This window comes from Pseudorca crassidens, chromosome 5 (assembly GCF_039906515.1).
Source record: "Pseudorca crassidens isolate mPseCra1 chromosome 5, mPseCra1.hap1, whole genome shotgun sequence".
Classification (NCBI taxonomy): domain Eukaryota; kingdom Metazoa; phylum Chordata; class Mammalia; order Artiodactyla; family Delphinidae; genus Pseudorca; species Pseudorca crassidens.
The window spans coordinates 45017966-45040262 of record NC_090300.1 but is presented as its reverse complement, the minus strand read 5'-3'; the positions used below and the strand labels follow the sequence as shown (position 1 = coordinate 45040262).

The following is a 22297-nucleotide window of genomic DNA, read 5'->3' as shown; positions in this document are numbered from 1 at the left end:
ACTTAATTATTAATAGAAATCAAAATGAACAAAAAAACAAACTCAGAAAAAATCATGGACAATGTAGAAATCAGAAGGAAACATTTTGAACAATTTAACTAAAATTAATGCCCTCAGTGAAATGAGAAAGCATGATGGGAAAAATTTTGAAAACATAAACAAAATGGACAAATTCTTAGAAAATACAACTCATCAGAACTGACTCAAGAAGAAATCAAAAGTGTGTACAATCTTAAAACCACTTAAAAAACAGAAGCTGTTAAAATCAAACATACAAAGTAGACACTGGGCCCAGATGGTTATACTGGTAAGAAACAGCTCATTCCAATATTATGTAGACTTTTCTTAGACAATATGAAAGGGGGAATAGTAGCTAATTCATTTACACCAGCATAAACTTATACTAAAACCAGAAAAAAAAGTTACAAGAAAAGAATACAACAGACCCATGTGACTCATGAATGTAAGTATAACAACCCTAAATAAAATATTATGTATAAAATCCAATACTGTTCAAAAAAAGATAATACCCCCAACCAATTTTGGTTTATAATAGGTATGCAAAGATTGTTCAATATTTTGAAAATCTATAAATGTAATTCATTAATAGATTAATAGAGAAAGTCATACAATCATCTCAACAGATGCAGAAAAAGCACATGATAACATCAAATACCCATTCATGATAAAAATGTTTTTAAAATTATGAATATAAGGGAACAATGTTAATCTCATAAAGAGTAAAATTAAAGAAAACATAAAATTAACATCATCCTAAATGGAAACATTAGAAGCATTCCATTTAATATGAGAAATGAGCTAAGGATTCCAACGACTACCATTTTTAATCCTCAGTGTACTAGGGTACCTATCCAGTGCAGTAAAACAAAGAAAGAAACCAGAAGTAGGAGGACAGAAAGGAATTTTAAAAGCTGCTATTTTTTGTAGATGATATTGTTTTAAACGTCCAAAGAATGTACAGACAACTTTACTGGAAATAATAGGAGAGTAGAGAAATACTAGGTATAATAATAACGAAATGGCTGGATACACGACTAGTGTACAAAGTAAGCTGCAGCAAACAAGAAAGCATTATCTAAGAGAATTTAAGATAATATCAGAATATCAAATATAATATAACAAAAGATATGCAGTATCTCTAAATGGAAAACAGGGATAGGAAAATTTAATACTGTGAAAATGTAATTCTCCCCTAAATTATTGGGTTGGCCAAAAAGTTCGTTTGGTTTTTCCCGTAAGTTCGTTTTCCGTAAGTTCGTTCGGGTTTTTCCATAACATCTTATGGAAAAACCAGAACGGACTTTTTGGCCAACCCAATATTTCCAGATTCAGTGCAATTCTAGTCAAAAATCCCAAGACAGTATTTTGCTGAACTTGATTTGATGATTTAAAATTTATATGGAAGAATAAAAAACCAAGAATAGGCAGTAAAAGAGTAAAGAGTCCAGATATCAGGACTTATTTTGAAGCTATAGTAATTAAAACTGTATGGTACTGGTGCAGGGATAGAAACACTAACCAATGAAATAGAATGTATTCCCATTAATGTATAGTCATACATAAGTGGTCTGTTAGATCAGTCAGTAAAAGAGAATTGTTACTAATAAATATGATGGAAAAAATGGTCATGTATATGGAAAAAGATGAAATTAGACTTCTCCATTCCAAATCAGGAAACCAACCCCTGATTGCTTACAGACTTAAAAAAAAAAAACACTTTAAACTCTTAACAGGAAATCTAGGTTAACGCCTTTTGGACCTTAGGGTAGAAGAAGATTTTTTATAGAAGCCTCAGAAAGCACTGACTCTAAAAGAAAAGTTAGATAAAAATTACCATTAAAATTAAAATTAAGAACTTCTGGTCATAAAGACACATTGAGTGAAAAGACAAGTTACAACCTGGGAGAAGATATTTGCCATACATACAGCATATTAAGGATTAGAATCATAACTAAAGAACTTCCATAAATCGATGAAAAAAGCATAAAGAATCCAATAGAAATTTGGACATGAGGCCCAAAAAGACATTTCACAGAAGGGGAAACAGAGATGGCTAATAAACATAATGAAATATCATTTAATACCCACATTCAGTTAACAAAAGTGTGAAAGAAGTTGACAATATTGAGTGTTAGAAAGGCTATATAGATCCGCAGGATCTCTGAAGCATTGCCGGTACGAGTGTAACTTGTGCAACTATTTTGAACAGTTTGGCATTATCTTCTAAATAGGAACATTCATGTATTTTCCTAGGAATACCAGTCCAAGGTACACACCAGAGAGAAACTCTTGCACACAGACAGCAGAAGACACATACAAGGATGTTTATAAGCAGCACTGTTTATAAGAGCAGAACCTCTGAAACAACCCAATGCCTATCGTCAGAAGAGATACATTCACATGGTGGAATATAATACAGCAGTCAAATCAGGGACTGGCAAAGGGGAAAATGGGGCAATTTACATTTCAGAACAAACAATAAAATTTCTCAAGTAATCATAGTTTACTACATGGTTCAAGGTGAATACTATATGAACTTAATAATGTAAAATTGAACAGTTATTTGACCCCAAATTATAAAGTAATTATATTAGGAGGATGGGGAGGGATATATAGATATGTCTGTGGGAGGGCTGTAAAAGAGAGTTAAATCCCAACCTTCCGTATTTAGCAGTCAGTAAATGGTTTAAAAGTAAAAGGTAAGAAGATAAGCATTTTACTCAGAGATATAAATACCAGCTTAAACAACTAAGGAGTTAAAAGTTATTGTTTCTGGAGAGTGAGATGAGGATAGAGAGGGACGGGACCAGGGACTGTTACTTTTATGTTGTTATTATATACTCTGTAGTTAATTCTACTTTACTTTCAAAGTCATATAATACACACACACACACACACACACACACACACACACACACACACACACACACAACTTCGATTTTAAAAACCACAGCTCCCGTTTGGACCAGATGGATAGGACATGGCTGAGCAAAGAGATGGGGTTTCTAGAAGAAAACTTTTTGGTGCTCTGGGGACTACTAGAGGGCAGTAGCAGAGATCTATAAGGCTATGGGGTCCAATCTACTCATTTTACAAAAATGAGGAAACTGAGGCATGGTAAAAACTAAGTAAATTGCTCAAGTCTCAGAATTAGAAGCTGACTGGGACTAACCCTCAGGTGTCCAGGTCCCTAGGCCTGAGGTCCTCCTGCCACATCCCACTAGGAGGAGAAAGAGGTGCTTCCATGGCAAAGGGGAAGGCTGACCTTCCAACTCTGGAATGACATATGCCGAGAGCGAGGGAATCCTCTGAGCCTGAGCTGGCCCACACCCAGCTGAGGAGGACACGCATAAACACTGCATGGCCAGGCCACAGCTCCTGTCTCCAGGCACTAACCCATCAGGAGTGACTCCTAAATACGCACATATATGCGTGTGTGTGTGCTTTCTGATTTTTGCTGATTTAGATGAATCTGTAAGGATCAGACAGAAGCATGAGGCTTACTGAAAGCTTGATAAAATCGATACTAAAGTGTCTAATTCTGGGCCTTATATGAAGGAAAGAGTGGAAATCCGTTGGCTGAATGAATGCATGAATGCTATCATTTGTCTCCCACACCTGGTTTAACATGGTAAGTATACCTAGTATTTATACAGGGAATATTTGCTCTTAGAGAGCCCAAAGGAAGAGCCAGACATTCTGACACGAAATGGGTATTTGGGGAGGGATCGAGAGAATGCTGATGGGTCTTCAGTTACTACCATCTTTATTAAAACAATGTTTTATGTGCTTTAATCGCTTGGAATACCTGTACTCATAACAGTTAATTTTGCAGATTGTCTATACCCTCCCTAATCAAAGTGTGACCTATGGACTGGCAGCATGAACATCAGCTGGGAGCTTGTTAGAAATACAGAATCTTGGGACTTCCCTGGTGGTGAAGTGGTTAGAATCCACCTGCCAGTGCAGGGGACATGGGTTCGAGCCCTGGTCCGGGAAGATCCCACATGCCGCGGAGCAACTAAGCCCGTGTGCCACTGAGCCTGTGCTCTAGAGCCTGCGAGCCACAACTACCGAGGCTGTGTGCTGCAACTACTGAAGCCTGTGTACCTAGAGCCCACGCTCTGCAACAAGAGAAGCCACCGCAATGAGAAGCCCACACACCGCAATGAAGAGTAGGCCCTGCTCACCGCAACTAGAGAAAGCCTGAGTGCAGCAACGAAGACCCAATGCTGCCAAAAATAAATAAATTAATTAATTAAAAAGAAAAAAAAATACAGAACCTTAAATCCCACCCCAACCTACTAAATCAGAATCAGCATTTTAACACGATTCCCAGGCGATACATACGCACATTAAAGTTTGAGAAGCTCTGGCCTACAATCCTATTTTCTAGATAGAATCATAATTTTAATATATTTTAATTGGAATTAGAAGTTATGCAAATGATCAATGATACCCTGAAATCAATTAAGGTAAAAAAAAAAAAAAACACCTGCAGGACAGGTTAAGCTCTGTAGTAAACATTCAATGATCAAAGTGGGAATTGTATTTCTCAGTTACCAGTATTCATTGCAATCAAATGCATCGGGGGGTTAGGCTGGATGCTTTGGGACTGCTTAATGGGAAATCTGGTGGTCTGCCACACTTCTCCAAGCATCAGTCAGCTTGCTTAAGAGTGTAGCTTGATTCCCCCTTCACAATGCAAAATCAGAATTGTGTCTAGAAAAAAAACGAAATATAGAAATCTGACCTCAAATGGCTGGGCAAATGGGCCAAAAAATCCCCAAAACTAAAACCCAAAAAACAAACCCAACAAACAGGTGGAGAGGGATCTGTCTAGCACGCAAATAAAGGTGGCAGTATTATGGGGAAAAAATCCTCAAGGATTTAAAGGATATCTCTTATTAGACATACATAGTCAGATGACAAAATCCATTAGGTACATATCAGAAAATCAAAACACTCACCGGGAGGAAAGGCTTGGCTTCCCACTTCTGCTACAGCTGGTATAAATTCCCGGGCCTTCATCAAAGAAGCTTCCAAGTGCCAACTTCTGTCGGATAGATTCTCTTTCATTTTTCTGTGCCTAAAATTTCAGGAAAATAAAACATGCCGATGAGCAGGCAGATACGTCACAACCAGAGGCGATCTAACGGCTAAGTCTCTTAGAACTATAATATCAGACAAAAAGTAAACAAGCCAAAACACAAGAGCATTTGAATTATTAAGACTGAAATTCAACCAGTCTTTCCTGATTCCACGTCTGTGAGCATTTTCAGTGCTTTGGAGTCCTTTATGATCACTAGTCTCGGAAAGCACCATCCCGGTAGTAAATGATCATCATCAAGACAGAACCACAGTTGACCCCTGAACAACACGGGTTTGAACTGCTCAGGTGCACTTACAGCAGATTTTTCTCAACAGTAAATACTACACCACCCACAGTTGGTTGAATCTGCGTATGCGGAACCACACAGACGGAGGGCTAACTATAAATTATAGGCAGATTTTTCACTGCGTGGAGGGTCGGCGCTCCTATCCCCAGGGGTTGTTAAAGGGTCACCTGTAGGTTATTTGGCACTATAATCTTTCTTCTTCTTACCTGCTAAATATAACAGAGTAAAGTCATGGAGGGCAAGCACTTTGTCCTAAATCAAATCACTTTTGTCTCAAATGTGGCCCCTCCCTGGATCTTTTCCCTTCTTTACATGGTCCCTTCAGTCCACTTTCTCTATGGCAAGAACATTAATTCGTTCAACCAACAGGTACCAAGCCTCTCTGAGAGGCAGGAGCCACGCTGTGACGCTAGAAGACGGCCCAGGACGGATAGACACAGCCCCTGCCTCCACCCATTACAGTCTTGATGGGGACTCTTGTTTCCATTCAAGCTCATCTCACCAGGTTTAGATTGTGAGAAATCCTAACCTAGTGCCTGGAATAGCTGGAGGACTCTCACTGGACCCATCTGTTTCATATTTTGAAGGGAAGTCAGGTCGGTGTGCATAGGAAAAGGATTTGGTAAACTACACTACTGAGATAACTTGGATACGTTTACAACACTTGGCTTCGCATAAAAGTCCCATAAAAACTCACCATGCTGAACTTTTAAACCCTTTAAACAACAGAAGATGAGACATGATTTCCTTAGCTAAAAATAAAACAACTACAAAAAACAAATAATGAGTTAGACATCCTGGGGTGAGAATGAGATTGTGGTTTTCTGTTTCGTGGGATGAGGGAGGCTGTGAGAAGCACCATTTTATGTTCTGAGCAGGGGGCTGAAGACTCTGCAGAACAAATTATATAACAAAACCCAGCTCACGTGAGTGGGTGTGGTTACGGGACGCACGACCGCCTTGACTCTCTCAGTAGGAGGTTCTGGAGCCACATTTGCTGCTACCAGTATCCAGAAGTGACGGTGAAAGCTCTGAGCCATCATCTGAGCATCACTGTGTCACAGGAATGAAATGTACAACCTATGGGAAGGACAGGCTGAAAAATGGCTTCATTTCATCCCCAAGTGAAGGGCAATATACTACAGGTTAAGGCTGCTGTTTAATATGATAGTTAATAGTCACATGTAACTATTTACACTCAAATTAAAAATTAATTAATTAAAATAAAAAAGTCAGTCCCTCAGTCATACTAGCTGCATTTCAAGAGCTCCAGAGCCACAGGTGGCTAGTAGATATCATATGGGAAGCACAGAATAAAATATACGACAGCGCAGCACCGCTAAGACAGCATCAGCTTCAACCATCTGCATCAGAACTTCCTGTAGAGACTTTAAAATGCACATTCCCGTTGCTTCTGTGCCTTTGGGCTAAGATCAAGTGTAAAGTACACATCCCTAGACTCTAGCACTGGGTATTTAGTTTCAATGGGTTTGAGAACTTCTGGTCGAAGGAAAGCTTATCTTTATTCTCCTTTTCTCTAACATTTTAAAATTCTTGGACACTACAAGCATTCTTTCAACTTTCATACTTAGCAATTATATTTAAATCTATCTGACTATATAGATATCCCTCCCCCCCATTTTGTCATGTACCAGTGGAACTGTGTCATACTAGGAGCTCCTGTATTTGTGTGTATCTGTTAATACAGCCACAAGGTGAAAGACTACTTTTTTTTTTTTAAATTAATTTATTTATTTTTGGCTGCATTGGGTCTTCCTTGCTGCATGCGGGCTCTCTCTAGTTGCAGTGACCGGGGGCTACTCTTCGTTGGTGTGCGTGGGCTTCTCATTGCAGTGGCTTCTCTTGTTGCGGAGCACGGGCTCTAGGCACACAGGCTTCAGTAGTTGTGGCACTCAGGCTCAGTAGTTGTGGCTCGCAGGCTTAGTTGCTCCCCAGCATGTGGGATCTTCCCAGACCAGGGCTCAAACCCGTGTCCCCTGAACTGGCAGGCGGATTCTTAACCACTGTGCCACCAGGGAAGTCCCAAGACTACTTTTTTTTTTTTGCGGTACGCAGGCCTCTCACTGTTGTGGCCTCTCCCGCTGTGGAGCACAGGTTCCGGATGTGCAGGCTCAGCGGCCACGGCTCACGGACCCAGCCGCTCCGCGGCATGTGGGATCTTCCCGGACCGGGGCACGAACCCGTGTCCCCTGCATCGGCAGGCGGACTCTCAACCACTGCGCCACCAGGGAAGCCCCCAAGACTACTTTTATACAGTTACAGATGTGATGCTGATCTCATATTGTTACTGGGCTAGCACAGCACTGAGCCCTGAGAAAGTAACCATGAAGTCGTAAAGGGAAGTAAGAATGCTTTTAATTTCACTAACTACTTGCAACTGTACTGCTGGGAACCTTAATTAAAGCAACCTACCCTTCCAAATATGTAAGGCTGGTACTGATGATGGTCCTGCCAAAATAGAACCACAACACTTGACATCTTTATTTAAAACAAATTCATTTCAAAATCCCCAAATCTGCCACACAGATTCAATGTAGTCAGTGAACCTATTTCTCAATCCATATAACAGCCAAAAGAGAATCTCACTCAATGTCCTCTACAGTCAGAAAACTGTTGAGTGGAATGAAATATTCAAATATAAAAGCAGTAGATCACAACATGAGTGTTAATGACTAATGTTGTCCAACACCAGCCTGGGGTCTGGAAGAGGTTTTATTTAAAGAAAACACCTTTCCCAGGTCTGAGGCGTGAACACACACTTGATCTCCTGTCTATCTTTCCTGATTTACTTTGTATGCTAAAGCTACAGATAGTGGAGAAGGTCTTAAAGATATTTCTATTTACACTAATTACTAGTTTTATACGGAATACTTCCTTAACAGTTTAAAGGCAACTGTTTTGTAATACACAAACTTTCTCCCCTTCTCCTCTTCTCTCTCTGGATCCCACTGAACAAATGAAGAAAAGTATAAAGCATATAAAAGCCACCATAATCCCGCCACTGAGACACAGATCGCTGCTAACATTTTGGTATATTTTCTTCTAGTTTTTTTTACCTTATATGTGTATTTTTCTCTTTTTTATAAAATTGAGATCATAATGTTTATATTATGAGAATTTCCCTCCTTCAATCAAAATTCTTAAAAAATACAATTGTAAATGGCTGCATATCATTCTCTCCTCTGGAGTTATCTTCTATTGTCACCCATTTGGGTTGTATCCAATTACAAATTACAGAGAAGTTAGCATTTTACATAAATTCCTGCCCACATGTCTGATTATTTCCTCAGGATAAGTTCCTGCAAGTGGAATTACCAGATCAGCTGAGTGTGAACACTTGTTGAGGCTCCTGACACATTCTGTCACACCGTTCGAGAGAAAATCTGTTCCGATGTACATGCCCACCAGCAACGGAAAGGGTGCAGCTTTCACTATATCCTGGCTAACACTGAGTATTTTCACTTAAAAAAAATGCCAGTGTTTTTAATTTGATAGGCAAAAAGTGCTATTCTTTTTATTTTAATTTCTTTGATTACCAGTGAGATTAAATATTTAATTTTTTTCAGTTAATGTACTTGCTTTTCTCTAAACTACTTACTCCTAGCTTTGCTTATTTTTCTATAAAGGTCTGAGAGTTCTGAACATTTTAGAGTAAGCATATGATTAGTCCTTCTGAGTTTGGCATGTAAATGTTATACAGCTAAGTCAATAGCTCACTCCCTCTTAAGTGTCTGCTGGCTCTGTGCTTGGAAAGCCCTTCCCAGTCCAGAGGTAAAGGATCCCACTTGATGTTGGAGGATTAAATGAGAAAATTTAGGTAAATTGCTTAGTAGCAGTACCTGCCCTATGGTAATATAAATCTGCAATAAACAGTAGCTATTATGATAGCTCATCTGAAGATGAGGAAACAGAGGGTGAAGGAAGGTTACCCTACTGTTAGATAGAGGAGCTAGGATTCAAGTCCATCTTTCTGGTGCCAGATCTTCCACATCTCTTCTCTACATCGATCGGTAAGGTGTCCACGTGGACACCATGTTGAAGATAAGAGGCGGGACTTATTCGATTCAGATCGACTTCTTTCCTGAGACGGATGTGATGCTTTCTCAGAAAAGGAGAACACACCTGACTGCAAAACATACACACCACATGCCTAATCATAACCGCAAATACTTACAATACAAATATCTTGTTATCAGAGCCACTCTTTGGACACCACTGCTCAATCTTCCTTTTGGAACAAACCGCCCTAACCTTTCAAGTAACTATGATTCAACTGACTAGTAAAACAGTTTTTCTCTTAAAATTCAACAAGTGGAACCTGATTTCCTCCTTGTTGCCCACATGTGTAAAGTATGAGAGTGTGTGTGTGTGTGTGTGTGTGTGTGTGTGTGTGTGTATGTGTAGTTTCAAACTTTTTTTGTTCTCTAAGGAATTACACCTGCAGGGCAATTATGTCCTCCAAACCCCCAAAGCCCAAACATGCCCCAGGGCGAGGAACAGTGAAGTGCACGGGAAAAGGGAGAAGCGGACTCAAAACTACACTCGCCAAGTGTGTTTATGGCAAGCGGAGCCATGTCCCCTCCTAAAATGGCCTTGGGAAATACTGTCATAAAACAAAAGTGAAACGTCTAAAATGGATATTGCAGGCAAAAAGCAAGACGGCACCTGAGGAGGAACGGCTCATCCCTATGAGACAGAAAGACTATCGAGACCATTATCAAGAGTGAAAATGTGCTCACAAACTCACCACTGACCAGCCACAGGCAGTGTTTTGTCCTTGCCTGTCGACGAATTCCCTGCTGCCACCCCCTGTGCCTGGGCAGATAAGGCTCACCATGGCTTTTGAGGGAATCCTGTGAGCCAAGATCTCAGAACACAGACCATGAGCCCTTTCAGACCCCGAACGCCGGTGCTCAGCCTTTCCCATTGTGCCACCGTTCTGCTGCAATTCCCCAAAGTCGACGAGAAGAAAGAGGGGGGATTTGGTAAAAGAAAGAAAAAGCAAACGGCCCAAGCTAATGTTCTGCTTGGGTAAATATCGGCTATCTCCAAATCTGGTCCGTCCCCAAGTCCTTTCCATACTTTCTTCGGGACACAGCTGCACCCGGCCCTTACACACCGGTTACCCGAGCCCCTCCTTGGGTCCCGCCTTCATCCCTCTGGCACCCCGTTCACCTTGCTCGAAGCATCCTTGTGTCTCTGAAGCAGGGGCCACCTAGTCTTTCACATGCCGGTCTTATAAATGGATAAGCAGAAGACTGTGTGTCTTGTGCATTTCTAAAATTTAATTGGCAAACTGCATGTTCTTGGGGGCAGCTGCGGGCCCACTGAGGTTCTCAGAAACACACTTTAGAACATAACATCCCGAGCCTAAACTGAAAGCCAGCTGCTGCTCAGGACACTGCCAGCAGTGGGTCCTGCACAGATGCTGATTCCAGATAGCTGGAAAGGAGAGGGCCTGTCTGACCCAGAGGAAGGGGTTCCTTAAACTCCCCAAAGGAGGAAGATATTTAAGGAAGCTTGGCTTAGAGAGTCAGGGGGCGCAGTTGATGCGAATGGCACAGCAGTGCTCTAGGAACAAAAGCAGATGTTAAGCTTGGAAGCAGGGACAACCGGGGCCTGGATGGGATTCAGTTGTGGGGAAGGGAAGTGGGAGAAAGGAAAATGTTTCCCCCCAGGTTTCCTGTCTTCCATCTCTTCCCTGGATTGATCTTCCCCTCCTTCCCAGCTCCACGGTTTCTTACTTTTACCTGGGCACCATGGGAACTGAAATAGCTTGTTATATCATCGGGTGTGCTTATTTTATAATGCTGCCTCAGTACAATTCACTACAAATCCAGGAAGATACCACTTCTAGCAGCCTCCTCTCTGCCTTGCTAAAGCTGTTACCTCTGTCAGTGCTTCTTACACTTCAGGGTGCATACAAATCCCCTGGGGATCTGATTAAAATGCAGATTCTGATTCAGGGGCTGGGCCTGAGACCCTGCATTTCTAACAAGCCCCAGAAGTTGCGAGGGGTTAGCTATTTCACAAGAAGTTTCTCTAAGTTGCAGAAGCCTCCAGGCCTTGAATTTTCTTTCTCCATCTTCTACCTGGGTGTCCCACGCAGGCCTCATGTCTGTTAAAGCAATAACGAATGGGAAAAAGGAAAGCAATGTACCATAGAGAAAAAACTTCCTAAGGGCTGGGGGCTGCATTATTCTAGAAGCTGATGAATGATACCCTGGTCCCCCAAGGCCCAGGAAGAAACTCTGGATGCAGGGAGGTTGCTGTGCCGTCGGTGTGCCAAGTGGAGAATCGCCTGGGTGGGTACACGCACAACGTGGCCCTCTCTCTCTCTCTGGTCACAAATTTCTTGAAGCCAGTAGTGCTCAAACTTGATTATGCATGAGAATCACCTGGAAGGCTTGCAAAACCAGAGACTACTTTTCTGATTCAGAAGCTCTGAGGTGGGGCTGAGAAAGTGCATTTCTAACAAGTGCCCAGATGCTGCTGGCTCAAACATCCTGAGAACCATGGTTTTAAACACCCGAACAGATCGAGGAGCTACATGCAACACAGAGTTGCTTCTTCTTTAATTGAGCACAGATCTGTTGCCTGGGGAATGTCCGGACTCTGGATCCAGGTGCATTGCATTTGCAGCCGTCTGGCCTCTGCCAAAGGCCTTGCCAGGATGCCTGTTTTGAAGCAATTAATGATCCCGTTGCTTCAGCGCAATCTATTGCCTAGTGATATCTGGCATCATTGCCATTAGCGGCATCCCCCAGGGAACGCAACTGGGATTCTGGAGCTCCCGGTGGAAAAGAACTCTTCCTTTAGTAAAATAATAGTCACTCTTATTTCTCTCCTCGGCTTAAGAAAGAAAGTTTTACTCTAAATTTATAGGCAGCATTCTAGTGTGGAGGAGTCTGAGACTTTTAAACATTAGGAATCAGAAGGACAGAACTTATTCGTTAATCAGGCAAATTTTATTAATTTTCTTTAAAACAAAAAAATAAAAGAAAACCCAAATATACTGATAGTCCTTTCTAATTATTTTCTCACTATGGGTTTATCGCAAGATCAAAATAACGAAAACAGCATTCTGTAAAAATATGGATTGTATGCTTTTGAATGTCAAGGGCAAAAATACTTGCTCTGTGCAGGTTATTTCAAGTTCTTGCATCTTACTTCAAGACACAAGCTTCCTGGGAAGAGCTTTTCAATTATTAGTGGAAGTGAAAGTTAAATATCCTAGTATCTTTCCATTGTATCACCGAATGGATATAAGTCTGGTTATTCTGTTTTCAGTTTGTTTTTCTGACATTTCCTATTTCAGATACTTACACTAAACAATCCAGAAAGGTCTCCTGAAATGCTGTTGAAATCTCTTATCTGTGTATCCTCGCACCTATCTACCTAAACAAGTCCTCTGGACTAGATGTCAGGCCGGGCTGTTGGGCAATGTCGAGACCTGAGTTTGACTTTCTCAGCATCAGACTCATGGGAGAGCTGCCTTTAGATACCTGAAGTCCAGGACGGGCATCCAGGGAGGGTCCAGGGGCCTTCTGACATGTGTTTTACTTAAGGATTTGCCAGCATCAAAAGGGTTGGGATGCCAGTTCAGAGGATGGAGATGTTTGTTTACAATTAGTTAACCCTGAGGATGGTTTGGCCTATCGACTGCATTCCTTCTCCTCACACTATAGGGAGAGGAGATAAACATGAGCAGGCAGACAGAAGTGCCGTCCTGGGCTTCCCTGGTGGCGCAGTGGTTGAGAACCTGCCTGCCGATGCAGGGGACACGGGTTCGAGCCCTGGTCTGGGAGGATCCCACGTGCCGCGGAGCAACTAGGCCCATGAGCCACAACTACTGAGCCTGCGCGTCTGGAGCCTGTGCTCCGCAACAAGAGAGGCTGTGACAGTGAGAGGCCCGCGCACGGCGATGAAGAGTGGCCCCCGCTCGTAACAACTAGAGAAAGCCCTCGCACAGAAACGAAGACCCAACACAGCCAAAAATAAATAAAATAAATTAATAAACTCCTACCTCCAACATCTTCTTTTAAAAAAAAAAAATGTGCTGTCCTGCAGAGTCCCTAACACTTGAACATCTAATTGTTAAGGACTGGAGCAAAAGTATTTAACAAACCCCTAGGGTTGAAGTTCAGTCGCCATTTCCGGCTGCATGGGAACTCTGGTGGAAGTAAAGGAGCCCAGGGTGCAATCTACAAGGATGACTTATGTAGTGGGAGTGTTTCAATGTCAAATCCTAAAGGGACACAGTTGAAAATTTTCCTCACCTCTGAGCAGCATATCCAAAACATGAACTGCTGGGTGCATCTTGAGCTCTCCCGGGTTCTCAAATGATTGCCTTCAGAGACTACTTTTAACACAGGACAGTGTTATCTGGGGACTCTATTTTTAACAGGTGCCATTTTACAAGTCTGTAAAACCACCTCAGTCATTCAGTATCACTGTCAGAACACAACAGTCCAAAACACCTACTGCAAGGTTATGCAACAGCCGAACCACAATCAACCACCAGGAAGCTGGTGTCCCCCGCCTCCCAGGTCAAGGTGGGCTGAGGATCTGGGGTAGCCGAACACAGGTGTGTGACCAGGAGGGAGAGCAGGAGCCCGGCGCAGGGCAATCGGGACCAAGAAGACCCAAGTTAACCTCTTCACTCTGACACTTACTACTGCAAGTTACGGAAACACTTTAAGCCCCAGTGTCTTTTTCTGAAAAAAGGGATAAAGATACCTTATTTTTTAGGTTGTATTAAGGATTAAATGAGGGGCTTCCCTGGTGGTGCAGTGGTTGAGAGTCCGCCTGCCGATGCAGGGGACACGGGTTCGAGCCCCGGTCTGGGAAGATCCCACATGCCGCGGAGCGGTTGGGCCCGTGAGCCATGGCCGCTGAGCCTGTGCGTCCGGAGCCTGTGCTCCGCAACATGAGAGGCCACAACAGTGAGAGGCCCGCGTACCATAAAAAATAAATAAATTAAAATAATAATAATTAAAAAAAGGATTAAATGAAATACTATATAGAAAGTACTTGGCACAGTGTCTGATCCAGAGAGAAATTCATTAAATGGTCTTGTTGCTAATATTAAAGGTAGGGGTGGGGTAACCTGCTGAGAAGAGTGGAGAAAAGGATAAAAGAGATCCAGAAATGTCCAGAACAGACAAATCCAGAAAGACAGAGAGTACACTGATGATTGTGGTGGGGAGGTGGGAATTAGGAGTAATTGCTAATGGGGACAGGCTTTTCCTGGGGGGTGCTGATGCAAATATCCTGGACTTAGATACTAGTGGTTTGTAGAACCTTATGAAATACTAAAAACCATCAAACTATACACTTGGACATGTCAATCTTATGGTATGTGAATTATATCTCAATTAAAAAATAAACCGTACCCTCCGCCCAAAATGTGTGTGTGTTTATTTTTTAAATTGAGGTATAATTCACATATCATGTACCTGGAAAATCTCGTTATCTGAAAGAACCCACTCCCTGCCACGCTGGCTTACCGAGGTGCGCCAACAGGGTGATACGATGCAAAGAAGCCTGAACTAGGAGTTACGAGCCTTCATATTTACAAGACGTAAAACCAACCGGGCCTGTTCCTCCCTTGAAAGAAAAGGAGACCCTGGCCCAGAAAGTGGAAGAGACTGTCCCGGGGGGCTGAGGTAGGGCTGGGCTCCGGGGTTCAGTAACTTAACGGGGTTCCTCAAGCATATTCAGCCCTTCCAGACAGGAAGACGGGAGGGTTCATGGAGGTCGACGGCTGCTTTTCCTCAGTAATTGTGTGGGGAGGGCAGAGCTCTTGTCTGGAATGGCAGCTGGCATCCTGCGTTCCTGTTTATTACAGTTTATCTCAAGCAGTCATTTCCATTCACCTTTTTAAAAAAACATGAGGCGCAGCTGTGGCTTCACTTTAAATATTGTTCCTTCCAGCCTTTTAATTTGTTCACGGGCTCCTCCCTAATCTTTCACCATAATTGGATGCACCGCACTAGAGACAGCACCCCGGAGAAACAAAGCCAGGCAAAGTCGGCTTGCCCATCCTCCGACCACACACGGCCCTGCCCGCAGCTCCTTCTGCCCGAAGTGGCCTGGGGACAGAAGGTAAGGCCAGCCTGCCGGTGTTTGCTCTGCTCTGGGACAAAGTGGGAGCCAGTCCTCTACCGTGCTTCATGTTACATTTCCTTGATTTCCTCTCTCTCTCCACGGGTATAATTTGGATCTATCCCCAGCCCTGAGATGGTGCAGGCTGTGCGTTTTCTAGGTCCACACTGACCATCTGAAGGTCCACATCCTTCCAGGTGGCATCAATTCCACGGCAGCTTATTTGTTTGTACGCCTCCCCATTTGGACTGTGAGCTCCTTGAGGGAAAGCCCAGCCTCCCTTTCAGGATCCTGGCCCCGCACACAATGCCAGGGACACAGGAAGGCTCTTGGTGAGTAACGGCTGACGGGATCAGGACATCGACTGGCAGGCTATGTGCCTCTGTGTCCTCAAGACAATGGGCTGTGGGACCCAGCGGGTCAGAGGCTGCTCAGAAAAAGGCAGGGCCGTGATAGACCAGACTTTCACACCTAGGATTCTGCCAAGGTGCAGGCTTTCCTTCCTAGACACTAAGATGTGCTTTCTGTTGAGAACAGTCTTACTACTATTACTGAACAAACCAGAGGTCCTTAATGAAACATCAGGACCTTCCTCAAGGAACTGGAACATATGTGTACTCTTTTCCTTCCTTTGCCTGGGTGGAATCTAATTTTAGTCATCATAAAGTGACCTTTCCCCTGAAAACTGTTTGCCTGACTTTGAAACAACCTTGTAAAATAATCCCTATATACATGCGGTATTTATCAGTGCAACTGGTATAAAAAATTCTACTGTACCCAGGCAGGGATATACCGATTTTCCAAGTGTTTTGGACAACTGACCTCAGAGTGACAGGAGATGAAAGAAGAAATTATTAAAACTTTTATTTTTATTTACGTTTTAAACATCTTATTCTTAAAAAGATCTATTTGTATACGGTCAGCCCTCCATGTCTCTGGGTTCTGCGTCTGCAGATTTAACCAACCAGAGATCAAAAATATTTGGGAAAATGCCAGAAAGTTCCAAAAAGCAAGACATGAATTTGCCATGTACCCAGCAACTATTTACATAGCATAGCATTTACACTGTATTAGGTACTATAACTAATCTAAAGATGATTTAAAGTGTACAGGAGGATGTGTGTGAGTTATATGCAAATACCGTGCCATTTCATAAAAGGGACTTGAGTATCCTGGGATTTTGGTATCTGTGGAGATACTGGAACCAATCCCCTGTGGATACCAAGGGACGACTGTATATGTTTTATACATAAAAGATGTATTTTTACAGTGGTATATATGTGTAATTTATGAATAGAATATATGTATATTAAAGGCTTGGGCTCAAAAACATTTTACTGATGAATACAAGGTGAAAAAACCCTACAGACCACTGCTTTATGGCATCTAATTTAATTTTCTAGTTAGTCAGCCAAACAGCAAAAACCAAACAGAGAAAAAAAACTTAGAAAAGAAAGATTCTAATTAGGAAAAGTGATTTTTATATTAGCTAATTATTTTCTATCCTTTGTATTTTAAAGAAAGCATATGTTGCCCTGTTTCACTAGAAGTTCTTAATGAAATGATCAGTAGTGGTTTTTTAAAAAGGAAGCCTTTGTAGTTATCATGATATGCATACATTTGAAAGCACTTTGCCTGAGAAAAATAGTTAAAAGCTGAAATGACAACAGAACGACTTCCATGTTTAGGGTCCACAACAATATATACTGATCTCTGGGCGTCCTCTGCATCTAAAAGTTTCATCTAGTGGTCTTTTGTACTAACCTCTCAGATACTATTTCTCTTGAAGTCACATGTGGTGTTCTACTGCCTTAGTGAGATTAAGGGTTATACAATTCAGCTCTGTTTTGTTGTTGTTGATGTTTTAAAGCTCCTTGAGCCTTACATGTTTGTCACTTTAGTCAACGCTGTATCAGGTTGCCTGCATACCATGGCTCGGTCATTCCAGGCATCTGGGCTCTCTGTTTCTACGTAGGATGAAACTACAGTGGTCATTACTTTATTGTTATTGCATTAGCAGTGGTATGTCTTTCATTTTCCTAAGTGCAAACTGACCTACACGTTCCTAGCTGAGAAACGCTGTGACAAAGAAAACCGTGACTAGTCCTTTGGAACTGAAAATAGAGGCAATATGAGAACTGTGCACTTGTTCTACTGGGTTGGGTAAGTGCCCGACTCTGATTGCTGAGTGTCCCAAGTATCTTTTGCACACCCACTTCCGGCAGGAGGGGACATCGGAAAGGTGTCAGGGTTTCAAGACTCTATGAGCACTTATCCCCTTGGGCCCTCACTTCCTTCTTGGGGATCACAAAACACACAGGACAAAAAGGGCAAAAAACACACAGATCAACAAGGCAGGTCATTTAAACCTATTTAAGTTTCAGCTCCTGGAGAAATAACATAAACTATTGTGAACTGCTCTAAGAAGTAAAGTATGTCCTTAAAACAGGCCTCATACTCACACACAGTTATGTATGTAAGATTTAAATTACTATATTTTACATTATTATACATAAAGATCTATCAAGACAGAAGCTTCTATCTCAATCTAGGGGAAAAAAGTTAGTGATGTATTTGATCAAATTAAAAATTTAGGAGCAAGTTTTACTGTTTTAGGATATTTGCCTTTGAGGGAAAACAGGTCTTTCTTTCCAGGTCCATGATGGAAGGTCCCTGATTCTTCATACTGGGCTGTTTTGTGACCTACACTTGACTTATGGGAAATAATAAGGGGGAAGGACATAGTGTTTAGCCTTCTGTGGACAGACAAGCATATGCTGGTAGTTTAATTTCCTTACCTCACCCATATAACTAAAGCTATTTTTACTTGGGGCTGTTATTACCAGACAATTACCATAAAAAAACATACCAAAAATATATTTACTGACTTTCAAAAGAAAAGGCAAGCAAAGAATTAGCAGATACTGTATCAGTTTTTTTTTTTAAAACCTCACACTTCTCTTAGTAAAACTTTATATTTTTCATTGTTTAAAAAAGCCAAACTCAGAAAGATAGATTACACATGCTAGTAATTATTTCTTGCAGGTGAACTGTCAACATGTCAGTAATTTAAAAAATTATTCCTTCACATAAAAAGCCTGCCTAGAAACTATATGCATAATAGAATGTTTTTCAACTTCAGAAAAACAACATGTGTATTCCAGTTACTGCTATAATATATTAATGAATACAAACTGGGAAATACAGAAAGAAGAACTCTCCCAGCTTAATGGATTCGATTCTGAGCATTTAGCCTTCCTGAATAGATTGTGGCGATGGCCACTGAGTGTGGAATTTGGCCACTCCTCAAGGGTGATCTTTCTCCCAGTTAGAAAAATGGTCCGATTGTTTACAAACAAAAGAGCTCTCCCCCCTTACCTTTTTATAATCCCCCTCCATGTCCAATGGGGATTCTTGACTGATGATGTCATCCATTCCATCACTGTCCAAATTCATCCTTTAACTCTTTAGAATTTCACTTAAGAAATAACCTCCCATGAATTCTGATAGGCTGACGTGCAGTTGCCCAGGACCCTGGTTACCGCTCATGCTGACATGGAGAGCCAGCTAAGAGTCTGTGTCCGGCTGTACGTAACCTTGCCCCCCTCTATCTCAGAGACACCGCCCCACCTGGCCTCCCCGGTCTGTCCTGCGCTCCAGCACGGGGGCAGCTGCTGTTCTCCGAGACTAACTCTGCCCTGACACTCAGCTGGTTGAGTCCAGTCTTCCCACGTCTGCCGTCACCTTACCCTGGATGATCCTGCCTGGATTCCTCTCCCCAGCACCTTTTCTACCCCAAGTCGAGGAAAAGCTGATTCAACTCCCCAACTCCCCGCTTCAGGACTGAATGTGGATAGGAGTTCTGTAAGGAATCCAGCAACCTTTTACTGAACCAGGGGTAGAGTGTATGGGATAAAAATAGATGCAAAGCCCAGCCTCGCAGACTTCACTGGTGAGTTAAAAGCCGGGTCTTCCGTGCCAAAACCAAACAGTATAATTTAAAAGTTAACCTGTAAGACAGATGCTTGCCTTTTTTTCCCTTTTTCCCGTAACCAATCGTTCCTTAAAATCAGATGTAAAAGTCTCACCTTCAGGGAGAAACCCCAGCACAAGAATTAAATTCATTTCCAACACATTTCCAAATTCATTTCTGCTCCAGGATCGCTGCTTTGTTCTATTAATACAGGCAAGAGAAGAAGATTCATCAACTTTTCTTTAAAAGCCGGTGGCAGCCTTTTTCACAAAGGAGGACGTTCCTTTCTGCTGCTCCCTTTACCCTTTTCCCATGGCTTTTGGTTTTGTTTACTAGCTTTACATACAGAGAAGGAAAAGGCCCACAGCTGGAGGATGTTTTGATGCAAGAAGCCGATAAACAGAAGTGCACACACAAACACACACTCCTCGTTATCGAATTACTACTGCCACAAACTAAAACTTATATCCAGTATTTTTTAAAAGTTACTGTGTGCAGGAGAAATGGGCCAAAGAAGAATTCAAAGGCCAAGGATCTGTTCAGCAGCACAGTCTTATAGTCTGACGTGCTTAGACAGGAAGCAGCAAATGGACCAGTCCATACTTCTTCCAGTGTGAACTCCTGACCAACCTCAATGCTGTTAAGGACAGAGTTCTAAAGCAAAAGTGCTGTTCAAGATAGCGCTTGGCATCTGAACCTTTGCTGACATGCTCACATTCACTTGTCTACCCTCCCTCTCCACAAATTAAAAAAAATTCAATTCGTGGTAGACTTGTAGCATCAAGGTGTCTCACTGTAGTAGCCCTACTTCCTTAAAGCAAATATTTTCCCTGCAACCCATGACCCATATCCAAACACCCCTTTAACTCCATCCACCCTCATCCTCCACCTCAGTTCCCAAGAGAATCTTGTACCTTTGTCAGACAGTTTGACGGAAGTTGTATCTCCCGAGCCACACTTGCTTTTGGGAAGGGCTTCTCTCTAGCAGAGATCTCCCTTGTCCTTGGAACGTTGTCCACAGAAGGAAACATTAATAGTTCATATGAGTGCTTTTCAACCGAAATCTTCTGTGGAAACCACATACATTTAGAAGGTGAACATGGGTCTGCTCAGGTTGAAGAAGGGGGCCTACCGTGAAGTTCAGTGATTTCAGTCTCTTACCTAGGTTAGCATCCTAGCCCACTTAGCAGTCTATACTCAAGAGCTAACATGGATGCAGCTATAAAAATTTATTAATTTATTTGGCTGGGCCACGCGGCTTGCAAGATCTTAGTTCCCCGACCAGGGATTGAACCCAGGCCACCGCAGTGAAAGCGCTGAGTCCTAACCACTGGACTGCCAGGGAATTCCCAATGAAAACTTAGAGAGTACGAGACTTAGTAAAGTACATAAAACTATAAGCCTAATTACTAACACCTTTTGACTTTAATTTTAACAGGGTGGCCTTAAATATATAGTTAAAATGACTGAACCCTCACTATTAACGATGTATATACATATTCAAATTAATTTACATACACCAATAATACATTGACCACATACATAAATATACATGCATATGCATATACATTAATAATATATTACCTTTTGGAGAAGGGCACCTCAAAACCTCAAAAAGATGGAAATTCTCCAGCCATATAACAGCAGCAAGGATTAGTACTAAGAAAGTACTAAAGATCATTCCCCTCCTCTACCCCCTACATCTTTTCTTGGCATAAGTGATTCTCTCATAAGTACTATATAGAGACAAGTGATAAATCATGTCCTCTTGAAACTTGGTCCCCAGTGGTGATGAATTTTTTTTGCACCCTCCCTAAAGAAGTGCTCCGCACATAGACTTGTAGTCCAGACCCTTTCCAGAAGGAGCTGTACCACCGCTATTTGGATGGCTTAGGCCGGCTTAAAGTATCTGCTGCTTTCCTAACATGTGAACGGATCTTCGATGTTTTCTAGAGCTTTGCTACTCAAAGTGTGTCCTCCGACCAGAGCATCCACATCACCTGGGAGCGGACTGCAAGTGCAAATGCTCAGCTCTCACCCCAGACCTACTGAATCAAAAAAGGCACTTTTAAAAGAGCGCTAGGAGTTTTTGAGTGTGCTTTAAATTTTAGAAGCACAGCTCTAGACCTTGAAAAAATTCATTATAAGAGATTATATTACTTTAGATCATATTTCTAGGCATGGTGGCAACATCTTGACTTTAGATGCCTGGGATCAACGCTGTAATTAATTTCACTTCCAAGAGGTCCAAATGAATGCAGGAAAGGAAAAAACAAAACAAAACACGACCTCAAAAGGCTTGAGCTGAACATAATGTTTGGTGGTTTTGTAGCAGCTACGCACAAACAAGGGGATAACAGTCACTCATGTCTTTCCTACAGAGAATTCTTCCTGGTTCCTTCCTCTACTGCTGCCCTCTCTAAAATGAACTGTGCTGGCAAAACATGGGCCCAGATACTAATGCTTCCCCTTAGAAAATGTACACAGAGCCACTTACAGTCCCTGAGGTTGAAAGGGCCTCTGCTCACCCCCCTGCCCTGAAATTCAAGGACTAGAACCGAGAGCTTCAGTTTCCTGTCAAGCCCTGATCTGAACTGCAAGGTGCATTGCTCACGTGAGCTAATGCTTTTAAATGATCATTATCGGTCACTGGTGGAAATTATTGACTGTGAGAACACCGACCGCATTACTGGGAAATCACTTATGCATTGTCAAAAGATTTTCCTATTCCTATTGATGGAAACTATTTCATCCTGATTAACCCTTCAGCATCCTA

The 22297-nt window shown here is 42.1% G+C and overlaps 1 protein-coding gene across 11 annotated transcripts in view; it reads right to left on the bottom strand.

The window, feature by feature from the left end:
- SCHIP1 (schwannomin interacting protein 1) overlaps positions 1-22297 on the bottom strand; it is a 576277-nt gene that overhangs the window by 24624 nt on the left and 529356 nt on the right. For 8 of the 11 annotated variants that reach the window (XM_067737859.1, XM_067737864.1, XM_067737863.1 and 5 more), the window contains one exon: positions 4992-5110. In XM_067737859.1, the coding sequence (XP_067593960.1) occupies positions 4992-5110 (119 nt within the window). Of the gene's footprint in view, positions 1-4987; positions 5111-18926; positions 19407-22297 lie in introns of those variants that run through there. The other 3 variants (XM_067737867.1, XM_067737869.1, XM_067737870.1) reach the window with 3 other exon arrangements.